The 19,217-nt window shown below is 53.5% G+C and overlaps 9 protein-coding genes across 17 annotated transcripts; 5 read left to right on the top strand and 4 right to left on the bottom strand.

Annotated features, from left to right (window-relative positions):
- Positions 1–368: 368 nt before the first annotated feature.
- On the top strand, positions 369–2,548 carry H257_00416. Of its 2 annotated transcripts, XM_009823104.1 has the most exons (6): positions 424–573; positions 637–868; positions 938–1,034; positions 1,097–1,166; positions 1,215–1,641; positions 1,696–2,548. In XM_009823104.1, exons 1-6 carry the CDS (start codon positions 424–426, stop codon positions 2,322–2,324), a joined length of 1,605 nt encoding a protein of 534 aa, XP_009821406.1. In that variant the 3' UTR covers positions 2,325–2,548. The 2 variants fall into 2 exon arrangements, with proteins under 2 accessions (XP_009821405.1, XP_009821406.1); XM_009823103.1 differs by having other exon boundaries at positions 369–573; positions 1,215–2,548.
- An 85-nt stretch (positions 2,549–2,633) lies between these two features.
- H257_00415 (hypothetical protein) lies at positions 2,634–4,903 on the bottom strand. Its single transcript, XM_009823102.1, has 9 exons — positions 4,848–4,903; positions 4,618–4,787; positions 4,409–4,544; positions 4,290–4,352; positions 4,184–4,249; positions 3,960–4,123; positions 3,719–3,898; positions 3,320–3,417; positions 2,634–3,218 (listed from the first exon to the last, which is right to left on the bottom strand). Exons 1-9 carry the CDS (start codon positions 4,869–4,871, stop codon positions 2,719–2,721), a joined length of 1,401 nt encoding a protein of 466 aa, XP_009821404.1. The 5' UTR covers positions 4,872–4,903; the 3' UTR covers positions 2,634–2,718.
- A 116-nt stretch (positions 4,904–5,019) lies between these two features.
- Positions 5,020–6,982, top strand: H257_00414. Of its 2 annotated transcripts, XM_009823100.1 has the most exons (10): positions 5,020–5,307; positions 5,352–5,515; positions 5,565–5,636; positions 5,684–5,799; positions 5,890–6,059; positions 6,122–6,224; positions 6,290–6,440; positions 6,509–6,583; positions 6,664–6,725; positions 6,804–6,982. In XM_009823100.1, the coding sequence occupies exons 1-10, from the start codon at positions 5,033–5,035 to the stop codon at positions 6,924–6,926; spliced, it is 1,311 nt and encodes a 436-aa protein (XP_009821402.1). In that variant the 5' UTR covers positions 5,020–5,032; the 3' UTR covers positions 6,927–6,982. The 2 variants fall into 2 exon arrangements, with proteins under 2 accessions (XP_009821402.1, XP_009821403.1); XM_009823101.1 differs by having other exon boundaries at positions 6,290–6,583.
- Positions 6,747–9,747, bottom strand: H257_00413. Of its 2 annotated transcripts, XM_009823099.1 has the most exons (6): positions 9,584–9,747; positions 8,244–9,556; positions 7,928–8,176; positions 7,544–7,867; positions 7,219–7,474; positions 6,950–7,155 (listed from the first exon to the last, which is right to left on the bottom strand). In XM_009823099.1, exons 1-6 carry the CDS (start codon positions 9,729–9,731, stop codon positions 6,977–6,979), a joined length of 2,469 nt encoding a protein of 822 aa, XP_009821401.1. In that variant the 5' UTR covers positions 9,732–9,747; the 3' UTR covers positions 6,950–6,976. The 2 variants fall into 2 exon arrangements, with proteins under 2 accessions (XP_009821400.1, XP_009821401.1); XM_009823098.1 differs by having other exon boundaries at positions 6,747–7,155; positions 8,244–9,747.
- Positions 9,748–9,898: 151 nt separating this feature from the next.
- Positions 9,899–11,556, top strand: H257_00412 (hypothetical protein). Of its 4 annotated transcripts, XM_009823094.1 has the most exons (4): positions 9,899–10,785; positions 10,836–10,892; positions 10,999–11,097; positions 11,208–11,556. In XM_009823094.1, exons 1-4 carry the CDS (start codon positions 9,952–9,954, stop codon positions 11,433–11,435), a joined length of 1,218 nt encoding a protein of 405 aa, XP_009821396.1. In that variant the 5' UTR covers positions 9,899–9,951; the 3' UTR covers positions 11,436–11,556. The 4 variants fall into 4 exon arrangements, with proteins under 4 accessions (XP_009821396.1, XP_009821398.1, XP_009821397.1 ...); XM_009823096.1 differs by having other exon boundaries at positions 10,836–11,097; XM_009823095.1 differs by lacking the exon at positions 11,208–11,556 and having other exon boundaries at positions 10,999–11,207.
- Positions 11,557–12,269: 713 nt separating this feature from the next.
- Positions 12,270–14,874, top strand: H257_00410 (hypothetical protein; the record flags this gene model as incomplete). Its single annotated transcript, XM_009823092.1, has 1 exon — positions 12,270–14,874. The coding sequence occupies one exon, from the start codon at positions 12,270–12,272 to the stop codon at positions 13,866–13,868; it is 1,599 nt and encodes a 532-aa protein (XP_009821394.1). The 3' UTR covers positions 13,869–14,874.
- Positions 13,860–14,854, bottom strand: H257_00411 (hypothetical protein). Its single transcript, XM_009823093.1, has one exon. It carries the CDS (start codon positions 14,779–14,781, stop codon positions 13,957–13,959), a length of 825 nt encoding a protein of 274 aa, XP_009821395.1. The 5' UTR covers positions 14,782–14,854; the 3' UTR covers positions 13,860–13,956.
- Positions 14,875–15,223: 349 nt separating the features above from the next.
- Positions 15,224–16,963, top strand: H257_00409. 2 transcript variants are annotated; one of them, XM_009823091.1, is made up of 5 exons: positions 15,224–16,273; positions 16,356–16,412; positions 16,523–16,626; positions 16,697–16,742; positions 16,790–16,963. In XM_009823091.1, the coding sequence occupies exons 1-5, from the start codon at positions 15,260–15,262 to the stop codon at positions 16,889–16,891; spliced, it is 1,323 nt and encodes a 440-aa protein (XP_009821393.1). In that variant the 5' UTR covers positions 15,224–15,259; the 3' UTR covers positions 16,892–16,963. The 2 variants fall into 2 exon arrangements, with proteins under 2 accessions (XP_009821393.1, XP_009821392.1); XM_009823090.1 differs by having other exon boundaries at positions 16,356–16,626.
- Positions 16,964–16,983: 20 nt separating this feature from the next.
- Positions 16,984–18,676, bottom strand: H257_00408. Of its 2 annotated transcripts, XM_009823088.1 has the most exons (5): positions 17,653–18,676; positions 17,531–17,587; positions 17,359–17,462; positions 17,233–17,278; positions 16,984–17,173 (listed from the first exon to the last, which is right to left on the bottom strand). In XM_009823088.1, exons 1-5 carry the CDS (start codon positions 18,637–18,639, stop codon positions 17,069–17,071), a joined length of 1,299 nt encoding a protein of 432 aa, XP_009821390.1. In that variant the 5' UTR covers positions 18,640–18,676; the 3' UTR covers positions 16,984–17,068. The 2 variants fall into 2 exon arrangements, with proteins under 2 accessions (XP_009821390.1, XP_009821391.1); XM_009823089.1 differs by having other exon boundaries at positions 17,359–18,676.
- Between the last annotated feature and the right edge of the window lie 541 nt (positions 18,677–19,217).

Below are 19,217 nucleotides of genomic sequence, written 5' to 3'. Positions count from 1 at the left end.
CTGGTTGGTCATGTTTGTGGCTGTGCGATGTCTCGTTCTCGAGAGGATCGCGACGAGAGTACAACCGTGAAGACGGAGATCTCGGCAGGAGATGCAGCTCCTTGATAGAGTCTTTCAAGTGACGGTTGCACCATACAGTGAAAACAATTCGATTTGATTGGTTACTTTATTTAACGTTACAGGCAACTCAGCTTAACTGTAAGATCACATATAAATACTGTACTGTAACTGACGTTTAATAGGTATTTCGATTCAAACGTGGGTCACGCGACACATTTTCGTGGCAGGCTGTGAGCAAGCCGTCCATGTCCCCTGAACGTATTTCGAATGCACTTGCCACTGGCGAGGTAACGTAAGACTTCATTCTGCAACCAAACACTCTCACGTGTCATGGCAGATACGGTAGATGACCACAGATTGAGCATGACCCAGTGGCGCGAGTCCCAGCGCCTGTCGACGTCGTCGTCTTCGAGCTGCCTCGTCAAGCCGCGTCCGACGGAGGTGAAAGTTGCGATCGTCCCGGCGCCTCAGGACAAGGTGGAAACCAAGCGAGAGTACAAGGGTCGCATTCGGGTACATATCGCATGTTCGAACCAGGTTGGTGAATCAATGTCTTCATGCGTTCGTGTCGTCCAGACTTGGCCTGGGCTTGTGCTCCTCGCCATCTTTGTCACTGGTGCGATCGTCCTGATTGCTACATCTGCGCAACGGGCGCATCAAGCATCCAAAGACCGCGCGCGGGTGGCCAACGAACTTCTCTTCCGCAACAGGTCGGGGACGTTACTCCCAAGCGACATCTTGGACTCGGTCATTGCCACTCCGGACGATGACGGCCAAGTGGGCAACCCCAAGACGTACCCCGCTTCTCGTACGACCCACCCAGAAATATCTAACCATCGTTGATTCGGACATGAACATGCAATTGTATGATCTGTAGAATGTGCGCAGTTGGACTACCAGAGCAAGAACGGCAAGATCGTAGCGGTGATGACCAACGGCACGGAAGTCGCGCTGTCGATCAAAGGCGTGAATTGGTGGGTGGTCGTCTACTGTAGTACATGTTTAACCTACATTGCTCATCCAGATATGCAACTAGGTTTGGCATGGAAACAGGGCTAGCCGTGCCGTTTGGGCTGTGGGAAAACCAAAAGAACGGCACCACTGCCGTACGACCTGTGTCTTCGTGTAAGGGGGTTGTCACATTGCCCTTGTAGTTTGTGCTGGCGGCATTCTTGGCCGCCAACAAGTTCAACGCGGTGCGGCTTCCCGTGTGCATCCTTAGCATCCTCCGCAACACCAAGCCCGAGAAAAGCCTCGTGAACGTCGAATCGAACCGCGCGCTCGACTTGACCAACTACATGACGACGTTGCAGTCGCTGATCAAAGTGTTGGCGTATCGGCGCATCGGGGTGCTCATTTCTCTGCACACGTTGACCCCGATGCAGTCGGGGGGAAACTGGTACAGCGATGCCCTGGGGGTGTCGAAACTCGACTTTCTCAAGGCCGTGGACATACTGACCACAAACTTGTGCTCGAACGAGTACTGGAACGTCATGGGGCTGGATGCAAAGAACGAACCGTTTGAAGCGACGTGGGCCGAGTTTGCCGACGGCGCCGCGACCATTGGCAACCGCATGCTTCGTACGCCCCACGGAATCCCTATCCATCTGCTTGTTTTGACGGTGTATGTGTTAGAGGGGTGTCCGCAGTGGTCCATTTACGTCGAAGGAGTGAACAAAGGCACCAAGAGCGTCACGATCGATGGCACCGCGTTCAGCTACTTTGACTGGTGGGGCGGCGGGCTACAAGGCGCCGGCGCCACCCCCGTGACCGTCACCACCAAGCACAAAGTCGTGTATGCCCCGCATTACTACAACACGGGTGTGTTCCCGCAGCCATATCTGTACGGCCCTGGCGGCGTCGGCGACGAGTTGGACGACAAGACGCTCAAGCGCCGCGTGGAAGGCACGTCCTTCGACATGTTTGGGTACCTCAACCTCAAGCAGGCGGATGCGGTCGTGCTTGGTGAGTTTGCCGGCCTATACGCCACCGACGGCCACCCGCTCAAGACGACCAGGCGCGTCACGGACGCCCTCATCGAGATCATGCTCCAGCAAAAGTGCGCGGGCGGATTCATGTGGTCGCTCAACCCCGAGAGTGCGTACCAGTACAACCCGGCACCGGGCCATTACACGGAGGGACTGCTCCTGGACGACTGGCTCACCCCTAACGCCGTGTTCGTCAAAGGCATGGCGGCCATGGATGCGTTCCCTGACCTGCGCATGCTGCCGTGTGACCCCACCCCACCACGTCGTCCCCTTTAGGGAGTAGTTGGATCGAGTCGACGGGAACCTTTTTCAAGCTTTAGTTTACGGCACCGAAGTCAATACACAATCCGATCAACAAATAGAGTATAGAAGAATGAATGCTCAACCTTTTGGCTTCATGCAGCACTTTTCAGAATTGAAGTCCCAGTCCTGAGAGACGAGTAAGCTGCATTCGACGACGAAGTCTCTTTCAAGTGCACCATACCTTGGCCATCTACCTTGGTATTAATATGGATTATGCTTAGCTCGTACGGTCTCCTTGGTGTAATATCTGAAAGTGCACTCTTGGTACATATCAGTTCGAGTCAGCCGATTACATACAAGTTCGTCAAGTGCAATATTCTCCCATCACGAGGACAATCAATCCTACTTTGTTGCGAATAATATGGTATTATTGTCGGTCAAACTTTCGCCGGCCGCCAGACTTTTTGGCCCCGCCGCCTTTCTTGGCGCCGCCACCGCTTTGGCCTTTGAACTTGTTGAACGTGGACTTGGCGCCTTCCTTCTTGTTGGCAAACTTGCCTTTTCCTTTGTCGTTGTTGTCGCGACGACTGGTGGTCGTGCCAAACTTCTTTTTCACAAACGGCTTCTTGGGCTCCTTGAGTTTGCGGTCTGAAAACATGTACGCGTCGGGCTCTTCGCCCACTTCCTGGCGGTAGTACTCGGCATCTTCGAGGTCGCTCACTTCCTCCGTGTTGGCGTACTGCATGAGTTGGCGGCGCTTGTTCTCGACGGCGTTCTTCTTGGTGGCCTTCGCCAGCTTCTTCTCTTCCTTTGCGTGCTCCTTCTTGCTCACGTTCTCTTCTTGCTCTTCGCGGCGCTTGCGTTTCAATGCATTCGCCATGTCCTTCTTCGCCTTGAGCTTGGCGGCTTCCTCGGGGGTCTTTTGCACTGCAACACACATGTTAGCCACATCATGTGGGCATTCGGGGTTTCGGGGTTTCGGGGGGTTGCGGTTTGGAGCCCCCGAAACTTCATAATCGTATTCGTACCATAAGCATGGTACAACACGTCGCCGTCGCACATGTCGCGCTCGACCTTGGTCAACTTGAGCGTCATACGCGGTCCCACCTCGGCCAACCGCACCGCACTAACATAAATAGTGTTAGATGATCAGCACCATAACACATTGAAACGACGTACTATTCTTAAAATTGTACATGGAGAATGAATCGACACAGCCAAATAAATGTACACAAGAATCGGCAGAAAGATTGAGCCAATCATATTGTAGAGAATCACCTTCAGCACGTAATTAGTGTGAGATCTCAATTAGTGTGATTACACTAATTGAGATCAACAGACAACTATTTACATCCAATATAGAATACAAAGAATCGATAGATTTGGCGAATCAGCACACAAAGTGTTTTGGGGTCAATGGAGAATACCTTCTCTCGGACTTTTGGTTGCCACGACCACGAAACTTATCGGGCAGCACCACGTGGGCGGCTTCGTCGTCGACCTCGCTGTCGGACGTCATGCCGGTGTTGGTGCCCCCAAACACAAAGTCGGCAATGTCTTCCATGTTGCCTAGGTTGGGCACGCGCGACTTGACCAGTGTCTTGACACTAATTCGAGGCATTTGAACCCAATTTGGTGAAATTAGTGTGTGTTGGTGGTGGTACGCACCTCTTGGACAGGCCGAGGGGCATGGCTCGGATGACAAACTGACGGAACTCGACAACGTCCGCGTCCTTGTCGTAATGGAACAGCACCACGCGGCGGCACTCGGTGAGCTGGATCGTCTGTACGTCGATGGCGGGAAACATGTTTTGAAACGTAGCGTTGAGCAACTATGGGTTCGTTCGTGGCTTAGCAACGACCATCACTCCGCAAACAATAACTGACGATACCTTGATGTGGTCTTCTGGGCCAGTAAAGTTATTGAGGACCACCAACGGCGACGTTTTGAACGCCAACTAGTCCAAGTCAGAAGATGTCAGGTACGAATGGACATACCGAAGCATCGACGGGACGCTTTTGAATGCGCTGGATGTGTTTCATCAACGAATAGCTTTCAACCTAATACACATGGGTCAGGGCGTGGTGGGACAGCACGGAGAGGCGATGTGGAGTACCTTGAACGAGAGCGTGGGGCCGCGAGGAAGACGCACGAGCTTCATGTTGGTACCTGCATCCGTGTTGGTGAACGCGAGGAAATGGGATACGCCCAACGGAGCTGCTACATGCACAAAGTCCTGGATGGTGTTCTTCCTAAAGAGATGGACGACCGAAGAACGTGAGAAGTCTATTTGAGATGCCAAGGACATGTATGGCCTTGCCATACTTCTTTTCACGAAGGCGGTCGGCCGTGAACGGCAACATCACTTGACGCATGTCTTGAACCAACGACAAGACGCACGCCGGCGCCTTGCCCATCTTGAACACAAAACTCTTGGGGGTTTTGTCGTCCGCGTTCGTGGCGGCCCCGGTGGCCACATGGGTCCTAGTCTTTTTCTACATGTCGATCCTCTGTGAGCATCGTGTGCATGGAGGGCAATGGTGTGTGGCACTTACTCGCTTCCCTCCTTTGCGCGGCATCCTCGATTGCTTCGATTGGCCACCAACACAACTTCAAACCGCTATTTAGGAGACGTCCGGATATTAAGCGGACGCAATAAGTGGAGCACGAGGCTCCGTTTTGATTGGTTCGTGAATCCGGTTATTTGTTCAATATTATCCGGAACGACCCAAGTTTCGTCATGCCGTGGGTTTTCTTCGTCGCGGCGACGGCGGCCGCCGCTCTGGCACATGCTACGATCATACCGAAAACCTACTCAAACCCCTGGATCAGCATCATCATAGATGGAGAGCAGAAACGAGTATTGCTCTCGCCAATGACTCAAGGAATTGTCCTCTTCCAGGACATCGCAGCCGCGGAACAGAAACATCGGAGCAGCCAAGTGTCGGTTGCGTTCAACGGGCACTCCGTTCAGACCATGATCAAGATTGTGCGGCGACCTCCTCATTTGCATGTGTATGTACATTTACCACATCCACGTGATCTTAATGGAGCGGTAGACCTTGGACAGTCGACGGGGTCATCGGAGTGGGCATCAAGTCCACTCGCACAGAGCTATTGTGGCCGTACGTGAATGGGTCCGATCCCAACAGTATGCAGTACACCTACAGTGGCATGGATTACGCTACGGGGGCCGCTAGCCTCCAATTCGGTCCATCGTCTGGTATAACAGTACAATCTCCGACCTCACCTTTCTCTCACCTCGACAGCAGATACAATCCTCTGGTCCGAGCCTATGAACACAGTAGACGATTTCTATTACCAGCGATTCACAAGCTTTCCCAGTACACCGTGATCACCCATCATTAGTTTCGTATCTCACACTTCCTAGTGTACCAAGTTTCAGTTTGCGGCAAGTCTGTGACAGAGGCCACGTCGTCCTACTGGGACGCAGTCGTGGACTTTCGCAGCCCCTGCTTGACACTGCCCAAAGAGTTCTATGCCACGGTAGGATGAAATGATTTATTGTGCTCTGAGCATGCATCAGCTACGTGATATTCCATCTTGAGCCTTCCCATGTTGATTGCGACGATGCAGCTGTTGGCGTGGGCTCCGCTCTCGTACAACGCGACTGTGAACCTCACTGTCGTCCGTCCCGGTGTCGCAGCTGCAGACTTGCCGACGTTGCGCTTTCAACTGTCGCACTTTTCGCCACTGTTATCGCTGCCTCTGGCCTCGTTCGTCTTACCCGGCAATGCCACTTTGCTGTGAGTGTCAAGTTACAATGACGAACCACTCACATGCTAATAATTATCAATGTGCTCAGAAGACCAACATATCTCTGCATCCAGCCAGGCCATTCCGTGAAGCACGTCGTGGGCAATCACTGGGCTTATCCAGACATCGACGACCAAGGCGATGTGTTTACCAATGTACACACTCATACTGTCAAGCATACAAACCACGTTCAAGGATGACCCTAGCTCGTTCATGTTAGCCTCTTGACGACAACATGCGCGTGCCAAACATGTATCGGTCGCCGATTGTGCTCGGGACCATGGCGCTGCAGTCCCTTGGGTTGGTCGTGCATGCCAAACACACCCGCGTCGGCTTCCACCGCCCGTCGCCGCCGCCATCCAACGTTTCAGGTGACTTTTCAGTCATCACCACACCCTACTTGAAGGATATTGATTTTTCACACAAGTGTAAGTCGTAGTAGAAGACACATGCAACCGACCTGCCGTGTGTGTGGGCCACCAGACGTTTCGCAGCAACGCCAACAAGTGTTCCAGTGGGTTTGATATTTCAACAACTTGGCATACCCGTGCATGAATTGAGCAATCTATCTCACACTTGGACGTACATATGTAGCTCCAAATTGCGATCGACGCTTCTACCACATCTTGGACCACCCCACCCAAACCTGCATCGTGGTACGCCCTCTATACATATGCTAAACAATCCATTTGTTTATAGTATATGAGTACATAATACGCGAAACTTGTGCGCAGAACCCATGGTGGCAGGTCGTGGGCGTGGCACTGGTGGGGCTGTGTTCCTTGTACGAGGTCTATTTTGACGTGATAACCCAGCGATTCAGTCGCGACGTGGTCGCTACGAACGAACGATCCTAGAACATCCTACGAACAAGCGACCACTGGAATATGAATGTATGAATGTTGGTTTATTTGCTGCTTAAACTGAACCCTGGTCGGCCAATGGGGATCGACTTGGCCGTGTTGGTCTTGGAGGTTGTGTCCATGGCTTGTCCTGCGCCTTGTTCGTTCAACCCGAGCTGCACGTGGATGCTCGAGCTTTGCTTGAGCAGTTCACGGATGGCAATCGTAGCATAACTCGACGATGCTACTCGCACAAACCATCAGACCATATTAGACCAACAATCAAGAAACATATTCATGTTCGTACGGAGGATAAAGTCGAGGCAGATGGATCGAAATCGACCGTCGGGGATGGATGGCGGCGCCGTGCGCTTCATGAGCCGGTCGACGTCCGACTCGACGAGCGGGATCGTCTCGTCGTTGTACCGTTTGATGGTGTGGGCCACGGCTTTGGGTTTGCACACAATGTGGCGGTACGACCCCGGCAGGTTGTACTCGGGGCTCTGATTGCGTTTCAAGCTGGCAAAGTCCACGCCGTCTTCTCTGGCACATCGTTCGTAGATCTGTTCAAGCATGTCCAATATCACTCCATGCATTGGTATACAACGACATATACATTTAGGAACCCTTACCGCGGCAATCTCGTTCTTGGGCAGAAGCGTGTTGTACCCGTGGACAGGCAGCACGACGTCTTCAATCGAATACTCGCCAATGTTGGCTTCCGTGATGAACACAATGTCGTGCTCCATCACCCGTTGACGCTTCTTAGCCGGCTGGTCGCGGGAAGCGTCGTCTCCGTCGGCACCTTCCCAGTCTTCCACCTGCACCCCACTCGAACCCACCACAGACCCGCGCACGACCATGTCCCCCACCACCGGATGGGTGCTGGAGAAGGTCGTTAGCCGGACGCTGGCGGCTTCGTTCCAGATGTAGCTCTGATACGCATGCGTGTAGATCTATTATACCAACGCCAACATGAGACAAACAAGAAGGGGGAGATGTGTGTATGTGTTTACCATGCGCAGTTTCGGGGGGATGTTTTGAATCGCGCGGTGGAACTCGTCCAACCCGTGGCGCTGCAGCCCCTCCAAGACGGCCACTTCGGCAATCAAATACGGCGGAAACATGCGCAACGCCGCCGACACGTCCTTGTACGTTTGGAAATGCTGGCGCGCCTCCTTGATCTTAGACGCATCGCCGACCTTGGGCAAAAGGATCAAGTCAGTCGCGAGCTTGTAGTCCTTTCGCAGCAACGCCCGGCCCACCTACAACATGCCCCACGTCGTGGCTAAGCAACACGCATATACATCGCTGCTATCTGCGACAACGTACGACGTGGGACGGAATCGACTTGGTGCCAAATCGCTGCAGGCCAAAGTAGTTGACAAACCCACTGGAAGCCCACGCCGAGACCGCGGCATCCACTTGCGCGTCCGACACATCCGATGGGATGTTGCGCAGGACCATCGAGAATTGGTTGCCGTCGAGGTCGCCCAGCACCAGCGGCTCGGACACGTACTGGAAGTTGCCCACGAGGAACGGGTACGCGTCAAAATCTTTGAAGTTTTTGTTGGCGTTGATCTTGGCCACGGTCTCGCGGGGCACGCGGTACGCGGTGACCCACTGCGATGTGAGCCCGCGCTTGTCCTTGGTGCCGGCGTAGCTAAACGTGCCAGGGTTCATATGCAGCAACTTGGCCATGTGCTGCATAGCGTCCACAGTCTCCTTATTCTTCTTGAACAGGATAAACTTGAGGTAGTTGGGGCGGTTGTGTGGCCATGGTAAGTCCTTGGACCCCCGCTGGTCCACATCCTTGCGCTTGTTGCCCTTGACCTTGAGCGGCCGCAGCCGAACGATCTGCTGGTCGCCCGACGGACCGGCGACCGTGTCTCCCACCACCCATTCGTTGCCAAGCTCCCGGATCAACGTGTGGAGCGCCGTGCGTTCGTCCTTGGAGCTGCTCGGCTGGAAGTGATACACCAGCTCCAGCTCCGTCTTGTCTTGCTCGGCGTTCTGAATGTCGTTTAGAAACGCCCCCAGCGCAGCGGCTTCGTCCGCGTCGTACATGGCTTCGACCTTGGCGAGCAGAGTCTTGACCTTCTTCTTGGCTTGCGTGACCTTGGCATCGCCGCGCGTGGCGAGGTACATGGCCACCAGCCGCTTGGACAGTGCGTCCACGACGGTTTCCAAGCCGGAAGGCGCCGCATTGCTTGGCTTCGTGGCGGCACTGCTGGCGTGATGCGCATCCTTCGTGGCGGTGGATTTCGCGAACGACAAACCCAGGTACCCTTCCAGCGCGTCGGCCAGCATGGTGTGGATGCTTCGGTTCTTCGACTTGCCCTTGGGAAGCTCCAAGTCCGTGAGGTGGGCAATGTCCCGACCACCCACCGACACTTCGCGCACGACAAAGTCCGAGAACCGCTGCTTCACGATGCCGTTGAACCCGGGGATGTCGTTGCGGAACACCTTGATCCCGACGTCGGCTTCGTCCACGCTACTGGCCACACCGTCGTTGTAGCCTTCTTGCTTGAACCAAGAGTCTCCACCACGACCTCCGCCTCGACCACCGCCGCGACCACCGCCGCCTCCGTCACGGTTGTGTCGACCACGGCCACCGCCATCGCGACCCCCTCGAAACCCGCCGCCTCCACGGCCGCCGCGTCCTCCGCCGCCTCGCCCGCCACCACCATGACGTCCTCCACTTCGATGTTGATAGCTTCGATCGGCCATGCTGTCTGTTGTTTCGCTGGAGCTAAAAAACGCTGGAACTGCGCCGCAACGGTTGAGTCGATTTGGAGTTGACCGCAACCGAGCCAACATGAAAACAGGACGTTGCACCAACCAATCTGAAATTAGTGCCATGCTACTGTAATAGTGACTGCTGGATCAGGTGCACTGTGGATTTTAAATGCATTTCAAATCCAACATTTAACACCAACGAGGCAAAATGTCCCCTTTTTAAATGGACATTTCAAATAAAACGCCGATACAAATACCCCATATTTATATCGAACGGATTATTTTGGCGATCTGACCCTCGATGGACGGCCCAACAAGCAGTGGCAGCCCGTTGCTCACGACAGGGGAACGTGCGAAGGAGGACGGGGGACGCAAGCGCTCGTTGAAGCACAAGCACAAGCAAAAGAGCTCCCGCCACTCCACCAGCGGCGAGGAACACGAGAAGCCGTCGTCGTCAAAAGGTCATAAGGACGATGGCGGGGCTTCGCACCTTCAAGATCTGTTGACAAGCAAGATCGCTCAGCTTCAAGTGGGGGATTCAAGCTTGGATGTGGACATCAGCGGCATTTTCAGCGATTCCAAGCTTGTGGACGACGCGAGTGCGTCGTGGGAGGCCGCAAGCAAAGACGGCGGCGACGTCGGGCAGATGGACTACATCGTGCAGGGGATGTTGGGGCACTTGGCGCTGCTGCAGCAAAAGCTGAGCGAAGTGCACGCCAAGTACATTGTCATGCGCGAGCAAAAGATGGCGTTGGTCGAATCGAATTTGAAAGTGAACTCGACCAAGGGCAAACTCGAATCGTTGTGCCGCGAGCTCCAGAAACAAAACAAGACCATCATCTCCGAGTCCCGTCGCATCGCCGAGGAAGAGGACCGAAAGCGGCAGCAGCTGAGCCAGCAATTCCAGACCACGATCGAAGACGTGAGCAAGAAAATGGAGCAGCAGGGCAAGGACTACGTGTCGTCGCTCCACGACAACGAAGCCCTGCAAGGCAAGCTCAAGACGTTCCTGGCGCAGTATGAGTTGCGCGAAGAGCATTATGCCCACCAGCTGCAGGCCAAGGACTTGGCCGTGCAGCTAGCCGACGCCAAGCTGCAGCATCAAATCGAACTCACCAAGCGCGAGACGGAAAAGGTATGGAATAATTTCCTTGTCAGAATGGGGCTAACTTGATATAATCGCAGGTTGCGCTGACGTTGGAGCAAACCAAGCACATTTCAGAGCGGGAAGTGGCTCTACAGGTACCAACCACGCTGCTGCTGCTGCGATGACTTGGGTTTCAATAGGCTTTGAATACTCTCTATATATATATAGGATACTATGAATATTTTATATGTCTTACGGTAGGGCCAACTGGCGTCGTATTCCGAGAAATTTGAAGTGGTGCAAGAAACGCTGTCCAAGAGCAACACGATGTTTGGGACGTTGCGTGACGAAATGGACAAGGTATATAGACAGAAAGATATGTGTTGTTGTATCTATTTGTGGCGATATATATATATATATATGTGGTGTTGAACGATATATATATATATTTGTTGACGTGTTTGTGGCAGATGTCGAAACATATCAAGCGATTGGAAAAAGAGAACGGAAACCTCAAGAAAAAGTGCGACCAGTACGACCACGGAGCCATCGAAATGCTCCAGGAGCGCGGGCGAGTGGCCGAAGAAGCCAAGAAGGCGCAAGACAAGATCAGCAAACTGGAAGGACTCTGTCGCATGCTCCAAGCGGAGCGCAACCGACTCATGGAGCAAACCAAGGAGACTGCGCCAGCGTCGTAGAAAGCATCGAGCGAGAATGCAGCGTCATAAGACCACCACCTTGAACGAGGATGGGTAGAACGTTACATAACGTTAGATGAATCATAAAATGGCATACTATTGTCGATTTTCTTCAAATTTCCCAATTTTGCATGGTTCGTACAAATAGAGCCGAGACATCTGATTGGCCATTATCCACTTCACCCTTTCCAGTAGAAACTCGAAAATGGATTGTAGCCAATCAGCGACAAGCCATTTCGGATTGACCAATGGGAGAGATTGGTGCTCGATTTGGTTGGCGAGATTCGATTGAACGGAGTCCGGAAATTCCTACCAAATCTCCAATGTTAATAGTGAACCCTTTGTCCAAGAACAATTCATAACGTTAACGTGAGCAACTGGCCAATCGCATCAAAGTATCTGCTTGGCGGTCTTTGATTGGTAAATAATTGGATCCTGTGAAAAAATTACTACTACACTGTACGCACTGAAGTACTTCGAAGTAGTATAATACATTACAGTACTGTACAGTACAGTACTAATTCATAGTCACCTTACTAGATAACAAAATGTTGAGTGGGATTAAGAGGAAGCCATAGTACTAGGGTACAGCAGCGCCACAGGCCTACTACGGTAGACGCACAGAAGGTCCACGTTAGCTCAAACCCTCGAGTCTGCTTGGCAAACAATTTGTTCATCAAGCGTCGAAATCGGAAATTCATCCGACGGCGGGACCATTTGCTGCTCGATCACATCCGACGGCGGCTACATGCCGTCGGAAAAAAAAGCATCCATCGTCGAGACTCGACCTCCAGGGATGGTCCCCCTACGAGCGAGCGTCCATTATAGGATTTCATGGGTCAACCAGACAACGCATCATCGAGCCCCACAACCCCGCCATCGGGGGACATTGCGCCCATCCTTGTGATTGGCGCTGGCCCCCACGCCCTCGCGTTGGTCCTCGCCCTTCTGGAAGAGGACGCGTCGTCGGAATTCACAGAGCGCGACACGATTCACATGGGGTTCTGGAGACAAAAGCTGGGACGAAAAAAAAATCAAAAGGGCCCCCGAAACCAGTCCAAGAACCTGCCAACGTCGTCGTCGTCGTCGTCGTCGTGCCTTCGTCGTCAAATTCGCGTCCTCGACCCATCGGGGACGTGGTGTTCGACGTGGAATGGCAACTTTGCCACGTTTGGTATTTCGCACCTCCGCAGCCCCGTGAATGTCCACTTGGACCCGCTGCGACCGGAAGGGCTTCGCGACTACGCCACGTCGACGAATCAGCTCAAGTCGCAGGTGAGCGAGCCACCACCGTCGATCCGATTCAGTCGGCGGAATCGGGCGTTCACAACCAACACGTCCATGTTCAGCGAGAACGATAGACAGTTCCTCGGGTGTCCGTCGCGCGAGCTGTTTGCCGAGTTTCAAGAACATCTTATCCACCAGTACGGCATCGCGTCGATGGTCGAAAAGGCGGCGGCCGTGGCCATCGAGCCGCTCGACACGTCGTCGTCCCCGCTGTTTAAGGTCACATGCGCTGGTGGCAACGTTATCGTCGCCAAGCACGTGGTCGTAGCCATTGGAACCCAAAACATCCCCCGCATCCCCGCGTGGGCTACTCCCCTGTGGCAACAAACCCCGACCAACCTGATTGTACACAGCAGCGACGCCGCGTTGCACGCTGTCGCATATGCCAAGCGCATGCGACACAAACGCGTGCTGATCGTGGGCGGGGGGCTCACGTCCGTGCATTTGGCTCGCGAAGTGGTCTCAACGTGGGGGGCCAAACATGTGACGCTGGTCACACGGAAGCCCACCTTGCTCGTGCAGCCGTACGACGTCCCCCTCGAGTGGATTTCGCCCCTCCTCCGGGCCAAGATGCTGGCCGACTTTTTTGACGAGGACACGCTGGAGCTAAAAGTGCAGCGCATTCGTGACGCCAGGCGGGGCGGGTCGGTCACGCGGTCGGCCCTAGCGCAGTTGCATGCGGTGGCCACGCCCCACAACTACCACCACCGAGGGAACACCGTGGTGACAAACGTGGAGCGGATTGGTGCATGCGACGACACCCAACTGCGCGTGACGTTGAGCGACGGGTCGAGCGCAGACGAGATAGTGGTGGATCACATTATTTTAGCCACAGGGTCCGACATCGACGTGACCAAAGAACGACTCTTCGATGGGATGCGACACTTGGGGGCACCACCCGTCGGGGGCCTGCCTGCCCTGGACGACGAACTCAGATGGGAGTCGGACCTGAACTTGTTTGTCATGGGGGGGTATGCGGCGCTACAGCTTGGTCCTACTGCTGGAAATCTCATGGGGGCTAGGTCTGGTGCCAACAAGCTAGCAGAGCTCATCCTAGAGGGCGTAGCTACGAAGGCTGCAAAGACTCGACATCACCACCTTCGAGCTCTATGTGGCAAAGAAAACCTGTACGATTTCCTCACGTAGAAAACAATGCTAATCATATATATAACTATCTTACACAAGCACGATGCAAGCCAGGGGTGGCGATAAGAGTGTGTTTGTGTGTATACTTTTAGTGGTGGACGTTGGTGCTAGCGTCTAATTTGACCTTGGACTGGCCCTTCTTCTTGACTGGTTTCACCCCGGGGGGCTTTTTTGCCGTGTCCTCGCTATTGCGCGCTGCAACTGGCGCAATGATGTTTTGATTCCACGCGGATTCGTCGACGAGGTCGTGGAGATACGCTTGCAGCATGTACTTGAGGTTGAACCCGATGAGGTTGCTCCACGCTTCACCCACGTCAGGAGTTGCCTCGACGTCGAGCCAATACATAGCCACTTCCACGAAAGTCTGGGCATATGCTGCGAAATGGTGCGGCTGGACCTTTGGAATGGTCTTGTGCCGGTAGCCCAAGTTGCGACATCGTTCGATGACTTTAGTTTCTTCCAGGCCAGCGTCGTTGAGCATGAACTTCATGGCCTTGATGAGCACTTCGATGCGCTTTCGGATGCCTGGAAAGATGTCGTAGAACCCCGGATCTCGCTGAAACAACCGGTGAAAGAACTCGTCGTAGAACAGCACGATACCCTCCTTGTTGTACGGCCGCATCTTGGGCGTCGACGCCTTGCAGATGAGCTTCCAGGACCGGCCACATTCCTGCACGTAGCTTTCCTGGTAGATGGGACACAGCGGCATGTTTGTTGGCATGTAGTGGTGGTAATGGTCCGAGGAAGCGAGCGGGCGGCGGTACTCGACGTTCCATGACGTGTCGTCCGGAGTTACCTTGGACACAGCAGCCATCAAAGCGTCGTCATTCATGCTATGGGCTGAGCGACCCATCATGGACATCATCGTTTGCTTGATCGACCGCGCCGACCTCTTCGACCCATGCGCACCCATGCCACGACTTTCGAAATCAATTGTTCCACACACTCGACTTTATGGACCGATTCAGGAGTCGCTTGTATTGTTCGATAATATTTTCTTTGACCGTGCACCTTCACGTACCATATGTATCTACACACGCAACAACATTATATGTATGCGTATATATATACATACATAATATATATATGCACGTTGCTTCGTAACATGCCTTTAAGGCAATCGCTTTCACCGCGGTGCCAAACCAGTGCCTTATTCGGTGTATGCCAAGAATGATTCCATGATGCGAGCGAGGACAACACCTAAAGTTGGTAGAAATAAAGTTGTGAGTGGCAGTTTCAGATGAAACGGTATTTTCATCCGGATAATTCGTCACCTTGGGGACTGTGTATCTATCTCCCCATGGATGATCGACGGTTTCATCCGGATGAGGTCATATCTTTCGTCTAACGTACGCGAATCGTCCACCAGATCTTTTTGGCCCACGCGTGCAATGATGAGCATCACGTGGACGTACGCGATCTTGGGAGCGGCGACGCTTTTCTGCGGGGCGATGGGGACGATTCTCATGAAGGTTCAGTTCAGTCTGAACGTCAGCGGCACCGAGCTCTGTTATGACACTGCCACAAATGCCACGACAACCGATTGCCCGTTCCACAAACCGTGGTTCGGGGTGCTTCAAATGAAACTTGCCATGTCTCTGTGCTTGATTTACCTCCTCGTCCGTCAAAAGGTCACGGGCAAACCGTACTTGGAGTCTCCTGTGTTCAAGCGCAAGCATTTCGGCACCAAGTACATGCCGCAGCCTCGATCGTACGAGGAGCGCCGCACGCTGCTTCAAGAGGCGTACGACGGTCCGTCGTGGAGAACGATGCTGTTCCTCGTGTTTCCCGCGCTCTTGGACATCGTCAACACTGTCCTCGCGTTCACGGGGCTGCTGTGGGTGCCTGCATCCGTGTACCAAATGAGCAACGGCGCCGTGTTGCTCTTCAGCGCGTTCATCGCGATGCGATTCATGGGACGCGAGCTGTACTGCTACCAAATCCTAAGCATCATGCTGGTCACTGTGGCAGTGATCATTTTCTCCGTGGCAGGCATTCTCGGCGGCGACCACGACACCGTGTCTCCGTACGAGATTTACGCCAACTTGACCACGGCGTACGAGCTGCCTACGATTCCAGTGACCAGCTCGGACGTCCACCAGGCCATGGGGATGCTCTTCATCCTCCTCGCGCAAGTGGTGTTGGCGGCGCAGTTCGCCTTGGAAGAGCACTTTATGATCGAGCGCCACGTGAGTCCACTGCTGTTGGTCGGCATGGAAGGCGCGTGGGGGCTCGTGCTGGTCGTGGGGTTGGTGCCACTGCTGAGCACGACCCCAGCCGCCACCGACTCGATCGCTGCCCACTTGTGGCACGAAGACTTTACCGACACATGGGTCAAACTAAAAGGCTCGTCGTCTCTTGTCGTGCTGGGGGTGGGGTACATGCTGTGCATTGGCACGTACAACGTACGTACCTTGGTCGTCTATCCTCGCGATGGCATTGAAAGCTACGAATGTGTTTTTGATTGTATTAAGACATGCGCAATAGATTGCGGCGCTATATGTGACAAAGTACCTGTCGTCCATTGTGCGGAGTATGCTCGAGGTACTGTATCCATATCCTACGAACGATCATGCTCTCCCCGATATCGGATATCGTTTCGTGGATATAACCATGGTATGTTTATATGTACTACTACTACTACTGTATACTAGATTGGTCGGACAGTGGGCGTGTGGGTTGTCAGTCTGGTGGTGTACTACAGCTTCAACTGGGCCGGCCCAAACTCGCCCGGTGAAGCCTGGTCCGACTGGAGCTGGTAAGTGGGCCACATCACCCAGCCAAGTGTAGGCACTTTTGAACGACTGACTAATGGAGTTATATGGTAGGGTGCAGCTGTTTGGGTTTGGGTTGCTGGCGCTGGCAACGTTGACTGTAAGTACCATCATGACATCCTACCCAACTTATGACTATGTATGTAGTACAAGCAGTCGGTCCACTTTCCATGTCTGGGGCTGTATCAGAACGCCCGTGGGCTGCCCATTTCCGCCCAACAAGTCGTCTTCTTGGGCGACCGTCGATAGACACTCGATGGGGTTAATTTCTGCGATACTGTATGGTTGAACGCATTGAATGCATGTGTGTGTCTGTGGTGCACTTTGGCAGTGTCGGACGATGGTTCTACAATAGTACTATGTAGTAGTATTGCATGATATTCTAGTCCCTAGAACGAAGTGGACGTGGTGTCTGGCCTCCACAGCTTAATGCATGTTGGCCATGAACGGGGACTTGACAAGCGCGGCCGCCGTCGCCTTCTCTTCGGCTTCGTACAAACTCTTGATAGGCAGATGGAATATCTTCTTGTACTACAGGGCAGGCATTTATTCATATAGGCACATGGGAATATATATATGATATTGCATACCGCCAACGTGCCAGCCACCATCAGTGCAAACCCGGCCAGTTCCAGCCTGCCACCAACAGCAAATTCAAAACCAATATAACAATGTGATAACACATATATAATAGTAGCAGCCTTGTTTTTACATACCAGCTCCAGACCGTCCACTGTTCGCCAGGTGAGTTGGCCCCTGTCCACCGCACGACGTAAAAGATAAAGAGCGACAGCACCCACACCCCCAGGGTGCGCAACGTCTAGTCAACGAACATGCATGAGCATGATGAGATGATCTGGAGAGGGTCATGGAAGAGAGTGCCCTTACGTCCAAGATGCTGCGCACCACCGAGCTCAAGTACTTGGTCACAAAGTTGGCCGCGAGCTACAGCAGTGCCACGTCATTAGTGTCATGCTATCGTTGTTGTTTTGATGGAAGTAGAGTCGCACGTTGAAGAGGCCGATCAAGACAATGTACAGCAGCACGGTGGCGGTGACGACCCATGAGTTGCCCATCTTGACGAACGTGTCGACAAAGTCCTCGTGCCAGATCTTGGACAGCGCCGAGTCCCCGGGGGGCGTGGCCATGAGCAGCGGCGTGAGCACCGCGAAGAAGGCGAGGCCCCAGATGCCTTCCCACCCAACCAACGTCAGCGGACTCACATGGCGGGTGGTGAGAAACCACTCTTCCACGACGATCTGGACGGCCGTGATCAGCTGCGACACGAAGATGAGACCCAATCCCAGCACTTGGTTGGAGTGCTTCTCCTGGTCTTCCACGGACGACGAAGTGGCCGCGGCGTTGGACTGCATGATGCCCGCGTATGCGACGACGGCGACGGCGGTCATGACGACCAAGATGCTCAAGTAATGGTACGCGAAGAGCTTCTTGCCCATGAACCGCACGGAAAAGATGGCGTTGAAGAGCACGACGGACCCGCGGGACATTTGGTAGATGGACGACGACACCCACAGCAGGCCAATGTTGGCGAGCACCGTGTTGAGCAAGTCGAGGAACGATGGTAACAAAATCCAAAAGATAGTTTCCCAGCTAGTCGCGTGAGACGACGTCGCGACAAACGGCGTGCGCTCGGTCGAGCGACCACCCGGCGCGGCTTTCGGCGTGGCCATGAACTTCTTGCCGTGCTTTTGCATGTTCATCACGGGGGTTTCCAAGTACGATCGCTTCTGCACCTTTTGACGGATCATCAAAATCACAATGCAGAATGCCATGGCCAGCTTCATTTGGAGCACGCCGAACCATGGCTTGTCGAACAGACACACGTGCGTCGCGGTGCCGTTCACGATGCACGTCTCCGTGCCTTCGGCGCGCAGGCCGTACTGCACCTTGGTGATGATGGTGCACATGGTGCCGGACACGAGCATGACGAGGCCCCAAAGGAACCCCTTGCGGTTGTCGTCGGCCTGCTTTGGCATGGTCAGAAGATTGAGCAATGGCAATCGAACGCCGTCGATTTGTAACTTTTTGGTCTGTCATGTGTGGTACGGATATGACCAAGTTTATTTTATAACTTGGTGTTTGTATACATTCATAAAATAATTAGTCCTAAATGGCGCCATCCAAGGAAAGCTCCCATAGGAGGAACGACATTTCGTACGACCAACTGTACCATGTCATGTACCCTTTGGTTAAGTAAAACGTTAAAAATCGAACGAAATTGTTCGTCGTACTGGAACGTTTTATTGTACCAATATCGAATAATATACCACTGCAACTTACTTCAAATGTGTATACTTTAGCTGCTGGCTTGAACCACTGGTTCAACTCAACGCCAGCAGTCGTCACCTTGTTTGTGGACTCGTGACTTTGGATGAGCTTGTGGACGGTACAGGGATTTGTACCGTAAAGCAAACATTATAACTCCACAGCATGATCCCTGTGTCCTGGGATCGACAAGCGATTTCCTCACGAAGATTGGATCGTTTCGCCACGAGGAAACGTGGATTGCCCCAATTGACTGGCCCCACATTCGATGTAGTACCAGGTAAAGGTA

The sequence above is a fragment of the Aphanomyces astaci genome (genome assembly GCF_000520075.1).
Source record: "Aphanomyces astaci strain APO3 unplaced genomic scaffold supercont1.1, whole genome shotgun sequence".
NCBI classification, from domain to species: domain Eukaryota; phylum Oomycota; class Saprolegniomycetes; order Saprolegniales; family Verrucalvaceae; genus Aphanomyces; species Aphanomyces astaci.
The sequence above is the reverse complement of the archived record's forward strand: the minus strand, read 5'-3'. Positions and strand labels throughout refer to the sequence as shown.

Bases quoted from the DNA above. Each gene is read 5' to 3' on its own strand.
- H257_00414 (XM_009823100.1), top strand. From the start codon at position 5,033: ATGCCGTGGGTTTTCTTCGTCGCGGCGACGGCGGCCGCCGCTCTGGCA. The intron at 5,516-5,564 runs GTATAACAGTAC...CCTCGACAGCAG, and splicing joins CCAATTCGGTCCATCGTCTG to ATACAATCCTCTGGTCCGAG. The intron at 5,800-5,889 runs GTAGGATGAAAT...GCGACGATGCAG, and splicing joins CCAAAGAGTTCTATGCCACG to CTGTTGGCGTGGGCTCCGCT.
- H257_00408 (XM_009823088.1), bottom strand. From the start codon at position 18,639: ATGCCAAAGCAGGCCGACGACAACCGCAAGGGGTTCCTTTGGGGCCTC. The intron at 17,588-17,652 runs GTGCGACTCTAC...GCACTGCTGTAG, and splicing joins TCTTGATCGGCCTCTTCAAC to CTCGCGGCCAACTTTGTGAC. The intron at 17,279-17,358 runs GTATGTAAAAAC...TGTTGGTGGCAG, and splicing joins CAGTGGACGGTCTGGAGCTG to GCTGGAACTGGCCGGGTTTG.
- H257_00412 (XM_009823094.1), top strand. From the start codon at position 9,952: ATGGACGGCCCAACAAGCAGTGGCAGCCCGTTGCTCACGACAGGGGAA. The intron at 10,786-10,835 runs GTATGGAATAAT...ATATAATCGCAG, and splicing joins CCAAGCGCGAGACGGAAAAG to GTTGCGCTGACGTTGGAGCA. The intron at 11,098-11,207 runs GTATATAGACAG...TGTTTGTGGCAG, and splicing joins TGCGTGACGAAATGGACAAG to ATGTCGAAACATATCAAGCG.
- H257_00409 (XM_009823090.1), top strand. From the start codon at position 15,260: ATGATGAGCATCACGTGGACGTACGCGATCTTGGGAGCGGCGACGCTT. The intron at 16,274-16,355 runs GTACGTACCTTG...CATGCGCAATAG, and splicing joins TGTGCATTGGCACGTACAAC to ATTGCGGCGCTATATGTGAC. The intron at 16,627-16,696 runs GTAAGTGGGCCA...GTTATATGGTAG, and splicing joins GCCTGGTCCGACTGGAGCTG to GGTGCAGCTGTTTGGGTTTG.
- H257_00415 (XM_009823102.1), bottom strand. From the start codon at position 4,871: ATGCCGCGCAAAGGAGGGAAGCGA. The intron at 4,788-4,847 runs GTAAGTGCCACA...ATCGACATGTAG, and splicing joins CGCGCAAAGGAGGGAAGCGA to AAAAAGACTAGGACCCATGT. The intron at 4,353-4,408 runs GTACTCCACATC...CATGTGTATTAG, and splicing joins GCCCCACGCTCTCGTTCAAG to GTTGAAAGCTATTCGTTGAT.
- H257_00416 (XM_009823103.1), top strand. From the start codon at position 391: ATGGCAGATACGGTAGATGACCACAGATTGAGCATGACCCAGTGGCGC. The intron at 869-937 runs GTACGACCCACC...TATGATCTGTAG, and splicing joins CAAGACGTACCCCGCTTCTC to AATGTGCGCAGTTGGACTAC. The intron at 1,035-1,096 runs GTGGGTGGTCGT...ATATGCAACTAG, and splicing joins TCGATCAAAGGCGTGAATTG to GTTTGGCATGGAAACAGGGC.
- H257_00413 (XM_009823098.1), bottom strand. From the start codon at position 9,731: ATGTTGGCTCGGTTGCGGTCAACTCCAAATCGACTCAACCGTTGCGGC. The intron at 8,177-8,243 runs GTACGTTGTCGC...GGCATGTTGTAG, and splicing joins AGTCGATTCCGTCCCACGTC to GTGGGCCGGGCGTTGCTGCG. The intron at 7,868-7,927 runs GTAAACACATAC...TTGGTATAATAG, and splicing joins TCCCCCCGAAACTGCGCATG to ATCTACACGCATGCGTATCA.
- H257_00411 (XM_009823093.1), bottom strand. From the start codon at position 14,781: ATGGGTGCGCATGGGTCGAAGAGGTCGGCGCGGTCGATCAAGCAAACG.